General features: G+C 31.9%; 2 protein-coding genes across 2 annotated transcripts; both read left to right on the top strand.

Moving 5' to 3' along the window:
• The first annotated feature begins 374 nt into the window (after positions 1–374).
• Positions 375–2296, top strand: LOC133798973 (bidirectional sugar transporter SWEET9-like). Its single transcript, XM_062237272.1, has 6 exons — positions 375–698; positions 792–828; positions 913–1123; positions 1250–1414; positions 1573–1692; positions 1807–2296. Exons 1-6 carry the CDS (start codon positions 650–652, stop codon positions 2014–2016), a joined length of 792 nt encoding a protein of 263 aa, XP_062093256.1. The 5' UTR covers positions 375–649; the 3' UTR covers positions 2017–2296.
• Positions 2297–3425: 1129 nt separating this feature from the next.
• On the top strand, positions 3426–6035 carry LOC133816377 (protein FAR1-RELATED SEQUENCE 5-like). The gene is made up of 5 exons (XM_062248909.1): positions 3426–5027; positions 5186–5575; positions 5658–5756; positions 5841–5900; positions 5982–6035. Exons 1-5 carry the CDS (start codon positions 3426–3428, stop codon positions 6033–6035), a joined length of 2205 nt encoding a protein of 734 aa, XP_062104893.1.
• Positions 6036–10510: the final 4475 nt, after the last annotated feature.

Genomic DNA, 10510 nt, shown 5'->3' with positions numbered 1-10510 from the left:
CTTTGCACCATCACGAAATTACTACTTACATCCAAAGTTTAGTCGCTGAGAAGTTCAGACCACCTGTACAACTCAATAATTATTTTCACTTATCTCTAAACATGGTGTACTTCAAACATGCAATGAAAACTTTGAGATTTAATTAGTAATATTTATATATATATAAATATATTTATATGTTTAAGGTGTGGTATAGGCTTTTAATTAGCTAAAGGTGTACGTAGTTGGATCGGCTATAAGCCGATAGGTAGGTAGGTAACCGAGCCACTATGTACATACATACATACATACATCGATTTCATGCATGCGATGATGAAGTAGAGAACCATGAAATGTATACAAGCAAAGGTAAGCAGCTGCAAAGGGACCTTTCCCAGCTCATTTGGCTGAACTACTCATGTAATAAAAATCCTAATCACATACACGCAGTTTGTTCAATTTTAAGGCCAAAACGTCCGGAATCAACTCATCTAAAACTCCATACATTCCATCATCTCAACCTTTTCAAACTCATATATATATATATACACTCTTCTCTACATCCTTATAATCTCATCTCACAAATAACCTCTTCTAGCTCATATTTCTAGCTAGTAGTGAGATCAATCGTCTCTCTTTACTTTCCTCTATCAAAGCTTTGAAGCCAAGAATGGCAGCCATGACTGCTTCCCACATGGCTGTTGTTTTTGGCCTTCTTGGTATACCTAGCTCTCTTTCTCCATTCTCTAACTATTATATTATTCATTAACAATTCCACTAATTATAACCTTTCTTCTTTGTTTTTTTAACAGGTAACGTTGTGTCCTTCTGCGTCTATCTAGCCCCACTGTATGAATATATCTGTCTCTCATAATATTATCAATATAATTAAGTCATACTTAATTGTTTATTAACTTCTAATATATTATACAGGCCAACGTTCTACAGAATTTGGAGCAAGAAATCTACAGAGGGGTTTCAATCTATACCATATTCAGTGGCATTATTTAGTGCTATGTTGACCCTATACTATGGCTTTCTCAAGACCAATGGTTTCATGATCATTACAATCAACTCTGTTGGCTGCGCCATAGAGACCGTGTACCTCATTATCTACCTCATGTATGCATCAGGAAGAATCAGGGTATTATATATTTACTTAATAATTATTCTTTTTAATTATATATATATGATATTTAAAACTATATATAGTATATATATACATATATATATCTAATTTCTTTTGTTTTTTATATTATATATTATTCAGATTTATACAATCAAGCTTGTGGTTCTGTTTAACGTTGGAGCTTATGGACTGATCTTATTGTCTACCTCCTTCATAATCCCACACCGTTCTCAGCGGGTCACAGCTGTTGGTTGGATATGTGCAGTGTTTTCTGTGGGTGTTTTTGCTGCTCCTCTTAGTATTATGGTATTTATCAACTTACTCATTAATTATGTCAAAATTCAATTTCACAACATTAATTATTGCTTTAATTTGCTTCATCATTTATGATCACTTCTAACAAATTATTAGTTTTAGTACTTGGTCTCTGATTTATTTTTATTTTTTTATTTATTTCTTTTCAGAGGATTGTGATTAAAACAAGGAGTGTGGAATACATGCCTTTCGCCTTGTCATTCTCCCTAACCCTGTGTGCTGTAATGTGGTTCTTCTATGGCCTTTTAGTAAAAGATTTCTTCATTGCGGTAATTCCTTTTATTAGTTAATTAAATGAGCTGATTAATTTATCTATAATTAAATCATTATTTGTTATACCTAATCTATTGTACTAATTAATTACTTAAATTGGTCAAGCACAGTCACCAAACATCCTGGGATTCATATTCGGAATTGCACAAATGATTCTATACCTTGTCTACAAAAACGCCAAGAATGATGACTTGCCAGAGTTTAAACTACAGGAGTTATCAGCAAACGGCGTCGTTCAGGAGAAAACGACAGAAGAGGCCACCACCATTGCAATTGTCAGTGTGATTATCGATGAGACTGAAACTACACCGAAGAAATGATGCATTTGGAGTCGTATGATAGTGCTGGCTATAAGTCATAAATAATAACTCAAATTTGAGAATTTGTGTGTGAAATTTGTATTTGATTATATACATCCATTTATGTACTTTTAAGATGAAGATGGGAAGGGTCTATATATGTATAAATATATACATAGAGAGATTGGGAGTATATATATATATATAGGCTATCATTGTGTATTGAATGCTCATTTGTAATCTTGTTTCTTGAGTTTAAGATATGCTTTGTAGTTTTCATTTTTGAAGGTCATTTCATATATGTTGGGTACACTCTTATTTTAATGCCACTTAAATATCTCACATAAACAATAAAAAAGTGAAAACAAAAATGCATGTAATATTTTTTCTTGATCTTTTAATTTTGCTAATAAGTCATAATAAAGTTATTAGAATAATCCAAAGACAAACACGTCAATACAATATAAACGTATGCTTATGTAGTCCAAAAAATTTAAAGAAAAGAAAACATAAGATTGGAGAAACGTGCTTGTGTATAGTCTTCTTCTAAAATTTATTATATAGCTCGCTAGTGAGGAGTAGAGGAAAAAAAATCAGCTGTCCCAAATTTACTGTCACCTCCCTGTCTCACCAATAATTTTGAGACACATTATTTATTTATTTAACAGATAATTAACTTGATTGATAACGTTAAAGTGAGTTAACGGAACTTTTAATTCTTTCTCCTAAATTAATATTAAATTTAATATTAATATCTGACTTTTCATATTCACATTAACATTAAATAATTATTTTTTTCGTTCTCCTATTTTTTTGCAGAAGAAAACGTTCTTTCTTTTCCTTTCTCCTACTTTTTTGCAGAAGAAAGCATTTTTTCTTTTCTTTGCTCCTATTTTATTGCAGAAAATTACAAGTAAGTAACATTTTTTTTAAATTATTAAAGATATGCTACTGTATATTAAGTGTATATACTTCTTTTTTTTTTCTTTTATGATTCTACCGAAATTTGTTATATATTAAGTCTACGGTTCATCAATTTTTTTTAAGTCTATGGTTTCATCAATTTTAAATTATTAAAGATATGCTATTGTATATTAAGTCTACGGTTTCATCAACGTTTTTTTTTTCATTATTTGTCATATATCTATAACATGATTACTTGAATTATTTTATATTAATTAATATTTATTTAAAACTTAATTTTGCTGATATGGAATTTTTTTCTTCGATGCAAGCTTTTGTTTTTATTTATTTCTCATATACCATGCTAAGTTAGTTGATATTATCTTAACTAATGAAATATCTTCTTCAAAATGTTGTTTTATTATTTTCTTTCTACTGTATAATAGCAAAAATAAATTCATTTTTTCTACATGTAAGATTAATTTCAGCATATCTTTTTAAAAATAATAAATATCGATACAGATGATATGGAAGGACATTCCAACAATCAAAGTAATAAAGACCAAGAAGTTACAATTGATGGTGCAGCAAAAATAAAGCAGATTCATTCCAACATTCCTGATGAAGAGATACCAAAGGTTAGTATGGAATTTGAAACTGAAGAACAAGCTTACAATTTTTATAATGTTTATGCTTATAAAGTTGGATTTAGCATACGAAGAAGCAAAGGGCATAAGGATAATAAAGATGGAAAAGTAAAAGACAGAACTTTTTGTTGCTCATGTGAAGGCTTTCGCAAAAAAGATAAACGATATGATAATGTGAAATGTCATCGTGCTGAAACAAGGTTTGGTTGTTTGGCGAGGATGAAGATAAAACTTCATCAATTTGGAAATTATCAAGTTGTTGAATTCTATGCGGACCATACACATATGACTTCAAGCCCTAGTAAGAGCCACTTACATAGGTCACAAAGAAGAATAACCCCTGCTCAAGCATCTGAAATTGAATTGGCTGAGAATTCAGGAATTGCTCCTAAAGCTAGTATGGAACTAATGATTAGGCGAGCTGGTGGACATGAAAATCTTGGATTTATTTTGGATGATTGTCGGAATTATATACGCACCAAAAGAACAATTCAAATGCGTACAGGAGATACAGGTGGTGTTCTTGAATATCTTCAACAGATAAAGTCAAAAGATCCAAAATTTTTTTATGCTTTGCAAGTGGACAAAGATGATTTGTTAACGAATATTTTTTGGGCAGATGCACACATGATGGCATCATATCATAACTTTGGTGATGTTGTTTGCGTTGACACAACCTACCGAAAAAATCATGATTGCCGGCCTTTTGTTATGTTCGTTGGGGTAAATCATCATAAACAAACCACTATATTCAGGGCTGCATTGTTATACGATGAAACTACTGCAACCTTTATGTGGTTATTTGATACTTTTGTAGCAGCAATGTCAGGGAAAAAACCAAAAACTATTCTTACTGATCAAGATGCAGCAATGGCAAAGGCATTAAGATCCCAATGGCCAGAGACTTATCATCGCTTATGCATTTGGCATATGTATCAAAATGCAGCAAAACACCTGAGTAGTGTTTTTGAAAGATTTCGTGAATTTGCTACGGATTTTGGAAATTGCATATATGAATATGATGAAGAATGTGAATTCATTGAGGCTTGGGGGAACATGCTTGGGAAATATAATCTTGAAAATAATGATTGGTTGGCAAAACAATTCGAGTTGAAGGAGAAGTGGGCACTTGTATATGGAAGAGAGACTTTTTGTGCAAATATGACTACTACTCAACGAAGTGAAAGCATGAATAATGTACTTAAAAAGTATGTTAGCTATCAACACACTTTGTTGCGTTTTTTCAAACATTTTGAGAGGTTAATTGATGATCTTCGTTATGAAGAGTTAAAAGCAGATTTTAGAGTAAGTCAACGCAATTTAGCACCATCTCTCCCAATTGAAATTTTGAATCATGCAGCATATGTGTATACCCCTGCAGTGTTGAGAATGTTTGAGGTTGAGTTTTCAAAGGCTTATAACTGTGCTATGGAATTTTTTACTGAGCTAGGAGCAGTGGCAGAGTATAAGCGTACTCCTAATGTAAGTATTTTCACCACACAGTTAAATATGACTCTTCAATTGATGGAGCGATATGTAGTTGCAAGAAGTTTGAGTTTGCAGGAATATTGTGCTCACATATTCTTAAAGTATTTTCCTTTCGTAATGTTTTGAAAATACCTTCTCAATACATTTTAAAGAGATGGACAAAGCATGCGAAGATTGGAGCTACAGGTAGTACATCTGAGATTAAACAGGGAGATGATCCTAAAGCATGTTTGGCAATGCGTTATCAAGATTTGTCGAGATCTTACACTCATATTGTAACAAGAGCATCAGAAACTGAAAAAGCCTATAAAGTTGCTAGAAATGGCTTTAAAAGACTTTGGGATGATGTTGATGCATGTTTGAGAGAAGAAAGAATTGAAAGTAAAGAGGAGAGTCATACTACTTTTGGAATTGATACAACAGTAAAAGGTATAAAAACAAAAAATAAGAGAATTTGTGGTAGCTCTTCTCGTCCAAAGAATTCTCTTGAGAAGATGTGTAAGAAAACCAAAGTTACCAAAAAAAAATCGTCTACGAAACAGGTATTTATTCTTGATTTTTTTCACTTTATTTTTTCAATTATATAATTTTACAATATTAAAATTTACATATTTTATCTTATAGGTATCACCAAACTTTAACAATAACGATAAAGTCAATAACTATATGCTACATTCTCAACCAGATTTGTCATTCTCTACAACTTCATTTAATCTTAACCATGTAATAAATTATATTTTTTTTATTAACTTATTTTATCAAGAGTTATGTTTATATATAAATAATATTATATTTTATTTTCTACAGATTGGTATGACACCTAAAAATTCAAGTATAGGAACAAGCATGTCTGAATTGCTCTTACAGGTATATTGACTTTCAATAATAATCATAAATGATGTATATTTTTTAATTGTTACTTATAAAATTATAATTATGCATATACAGGCTGAGTCTACATCTTTTGGATTTGAAGGTAGCCAATTTTTCAAGAATATATAAGGATTTGGTTTGTTGGAGTTGGCTATTTTCGAAGCCTAAAATTGGTTGACGTATTCAAAATTTAATTTCTAATTGTAATTCTATCATATACTTATTAAATTCGGAGTGTTAGATTTTTTATGATTAGATTTTAACTATTATAAGGATGTTGAGAACAATAATATTCATATGGTTTTCAATTTTGTTTTTATTATCAAAGTCATTAATAACTTTTTACAACGTGACTAATATTAAATTTATTAGTGACTCTTGCAACATATATATATATATATCCACCCCAGCAAACAATGGTAGCTATTAAGCAAAAAGATAAAGGAAGATGAAAGTGATATAAAAAATATTGCTTTATCTTCAAGAAAATCACTAATACATAAACCACTAATACATAAATATGTATGTATAAGATGAGCATGAACGTTCAAGATAAATATGGCCACTCCTTTTTTATCTTTTGTATTTATTTATTTAGTTTTTGTATATATCATTTTAATTAGTATTTATTTTGTATAACTTAATTATTATGATTTTGACTAGATGAAATCGTGACTGGAATATGATATAATGGCATAGATAATTTGTTTGTATTCTTTTGCAATAAAATAGGAGCAAAGAAAAGAAAAAATGTTTTCTTCTGAAAAAAATAGAAGAAGGAAAAAAAATTGATTGTTTAATCTTAATATGTTACTTAAGATATTTTAAAAAAAATAAGAAAACGTTATTTACTTGTATTCTTTTGCAAAAAAGTAGGAGGAAGGAAAATAAAGAACGTTTTATTCTGCAAAAAAATAGGAGAAGGAAAAAAAATAATTATTTAATGTTAATGTGAATATGAAAAGTCAGATATTAATGTTAAATTTAATATTAATTTAGGAGAAAGAATTAAAAGGTCTGTTAACTCATTTTAACGTTATCAAGCAAGTTAATTATCTGTTAAATAAATAAATGATGTGTCTCAAAATTATTGGTGAGACAGGGAGGAGACAGTAAATTGGGGACAGCTGATTTTTTTTCGGAGTAGAGTTGAGCATTCTGTTAAAGCGGATCCTATGTGGGACCGCTACCTTTAGAAAATGAATTCAAATAAGATTATGTTGCGCGTGAATGACGTTTTTAATAATTGTTTAAATATGATGTACATATATATATATATATATTCTAGTGAAGGACTCACGTCTAAGTAGTGAATCACTCGCGTCATTTTGTTTCTTATCAGAAGGCTAAAAGTAATTTAAAAATAAATAAGTAAATAATTATAATTTTATTTTGAATTCTTGTAAGCGAAGAAAGTAAATAATAATATAAGCAAATAGTTCATAATTAATAATTTTTTTTTTTAGTTTGAAAATTGAATTGACTGTGTTACTTATTGAATTTAAGATTTTTTTATCATTATTATTATTATGTATTTTGCCACATACACATACAATAACATACATATCTAACATACATATCTAACAAAAGTTAATACACATACATAGTTGTAACAATATAAAAACAATTAAGTTAAAAGAAAAAGAAAACAATAACATATAAATAAAATGCATGATCACATTTGCCTTAAAAAATAATCATAAAATACTATTTCTTCTTTATTATTTTGAAAATAATTCTATAGAGTTGTAATATATTTGTTTATAATCAATATGAAACTAATATTTTTTTTTACAAATAGTATGATTTTATTTAAAATAATCCTAAATAAAATTAGGTTTGATGGATATTTTTTTATAATTTTGTTAGATATTGTAATATGATATTTTTAAAAATATAAAATATGATAATAAATAATTAAATAACATATATCATTTCATAATGTTAATTTTTTTAAAAAAAAATTATGACATATAGAGTACAAATTTTATCTATTAAATTTAAAAAGAAAATATTATAAAAATATGATATTTTTTAAAATAATTTTATCTTAAAAATTTCATCTTCCATGTCGATATTTTTTATTATTAGTTTAGGCTTTCGTGCTAAAGTTTTTTCTCTCGTTTAATCTAGAATGAAGTACTAATTTACTGTCATTATTATTTTGTTAATATGTCTTAGTTACTAATATATATCATATTATAATGTTAATATTTATTTAAATGATGAAAAGAGAACACATTTTAATTACTTAATTTTAAAAAATACTATTAAAAAATAAATCTCAATACAAAATAATAGAAGAAAGGGAATAAAAATAATAATGAAAAATAGAAATATTCGAATAAATTTTACTCAATAATTAATTTAAGAAAAAACAAAAGTATATAATGATAGTATAAAAAAATTTACATGATGGATGATGGTTCTCTAGAAGGAAAAAAAAACTTAGACAAAATAAAAAAAAGGTAACAAAAAATATAACAAGTAAATAATATTAATAATAAAATATAAGTGTCAAATTTTTATTTATTTAGTAAAAGATAAAATAATGTAATACATAGTGTCTACACGTGTGATAATTTTACGATTAAAGAAATATACAAAAAATTGAAAGGAAAAAACAAAATAAGAAAAAAAATAAAAAAGAAGGATGACCGTATGTGTGATCCACACACCAGCATAGTATGACTCGAGCAATAAGCCTATCAATACATGTAACTTTCCCATGCATTAAACCACGTGGCATTCGTATATATTAATATTCAACAAATAATGATAGACTTTTATTATATTACTATATAAATGCAATGGACTTAATACAATATAATCATACATATTAAATTTATATATATATATATCTGTACGCCCTAATTTTCCACGGGCTATTAGCGAGCTAAGATATGGCATAATTATATCAGCCACGTGGATACCACGTGGCCGGAGCTGCTGTCGTCAAGTCATACCTCTTTAGCTCGAGGTAATCAAAGGTTTATCAAGATTATTTAAGGGCCGAGTCAGGAATATGAAGACCGCAGGTCAAGAAAGCATCCAGCTCGAGGCACGAGCTGGAGTTGGAAGCTGTGACCCTTTATAAAGTCAACCACGCAATGTAAACGTGCATATATCAGACATCACGTGTCTGATATATCCCTGAATTCTCGGACACGCAGCATGAATGTGCGTGTTCAAGCACCCACGACTGGGTTGGGCCATGCGGCCCATTATCCCCCTTACCTATTGATTAGACCACACTTCATTTGTCAGGTTTTAGAAATTAATCATGAATGTCACAGAAGTGACATGATGGGTAAGAAGGTCACGGGATGACCCCCCTTACCAACTCCCAAGTGCCCTCTCCTATAAATATGGAGACCCTGAGAGTTGCAAAAGGTTGGATTCTATTGTCTAACGAAATACCTTGTAAAGAATACCAGAGATATAGCAATAATATTGGTTGGTGGAGTAGAAGGATTTTAATCTTTGAACCACCTAAAAACATATTTGTGTCATCAGTCCATTTTAAGATCATTCATCTGTTTCGGTTCATTATTCAGCACTAATCATTTTCACTTATTTTCTTAATTACCTGTTGGCGAAGAACCGCATCAACAGTTTGGTGCTTTCATTGAGAGCTAGTTAGATTGGTGCTATCGCAAACATCCAACTATGGTGACCACTCGATCAAGACACGGTAACGAGGCAGAACAACATGATGGGCAGGAGGCCCATCATGCCGCCATCTCCGGTGAGCAAAACCTTGAAGTTCAGCAGCGGCCGGGCAAGCAGCCAATAGGCCAGGATGACACTGGAAGTTCGGCACCCCGGCCACCTAATCTAAACCCGGACTTTTACATGGCGGTAGAGATGGAGAATGCTCAGCTGAGGAGTCAGCTGGCGAAAGCCAATCAGCAGATTAAGGAGGTGTTGGCCCGACTACCCCCTCTTACAACCGACGCTAACGTCGGAAAGAGGCAAGGCAAGACTCATAAGTCCCGTCGGGGTAATCGGTCCAGGCCTAGCCGCTCGGCCAGACCTCCGACACCCAACTCTACTCCCTTATCGCACCGCCGAGAGGCAAACTTTGAAGAACTACCCAGGGCCGAGCAACAGTATAGCCGCTCGGTTCGAACTTCAACTCCCAGCTCACAGCCAGCCTTGAGCGCGCCCAGGAGGGCTCGAGGGAATTCTCGAAGGAGATCCGGGGAGGGCTCACAGCGACAGCCTGTCCCGGCCAGCTGTCCTGCGCCCCGCTCAGATCGCCAAGTGCAAGGCCCGCAAGTTGGCAGGGCCGAAAGGCCCCTACCTAACCTGATTCGCCCTGACGGAACCAGGATTGCGTCCCCGGTCAGGCATCCTCCTTCACCGATAAGATACCCATATCCTCCTTGACCTATCCGAGATATTCCAGCTTATGGGAGCAGCAGGAGAAACCCGCATTCTACAGGACCTTCCCATCGTAGCAGGGCGTCCAGAGAAGTCCCGGATCCTCACCCCCAGAGGCGGGCTCCGAGCTTCTCTAACGGGAGCTACTGGACCGGAAGTTGCCGGAGTGACCTTTTTGGCGAAGACATGCACCAACGCCTAAGCTCGGCGCAAAGTCC

The sequence above is a fragment of the Humulus lupulus genome, chromosome 1 (genome assembly GCF_963169125.1).
Source record: "Humulus lupulus chromosome 1, drHumLupu1.1, whole genome shotgun sequence".
Taxonomy (NCBI): Eukaryota; Viridiplantae; Streptophyta; class Magnoliopsida; order Rosales; family Cannabaceae; genus Humulus; species Humulus lupulus.
The sequence above is the reverse complement of the archived record's forward strand: the minus strand, read 5'-3'. Positions and strand labels throughout refer to the sequence as shown.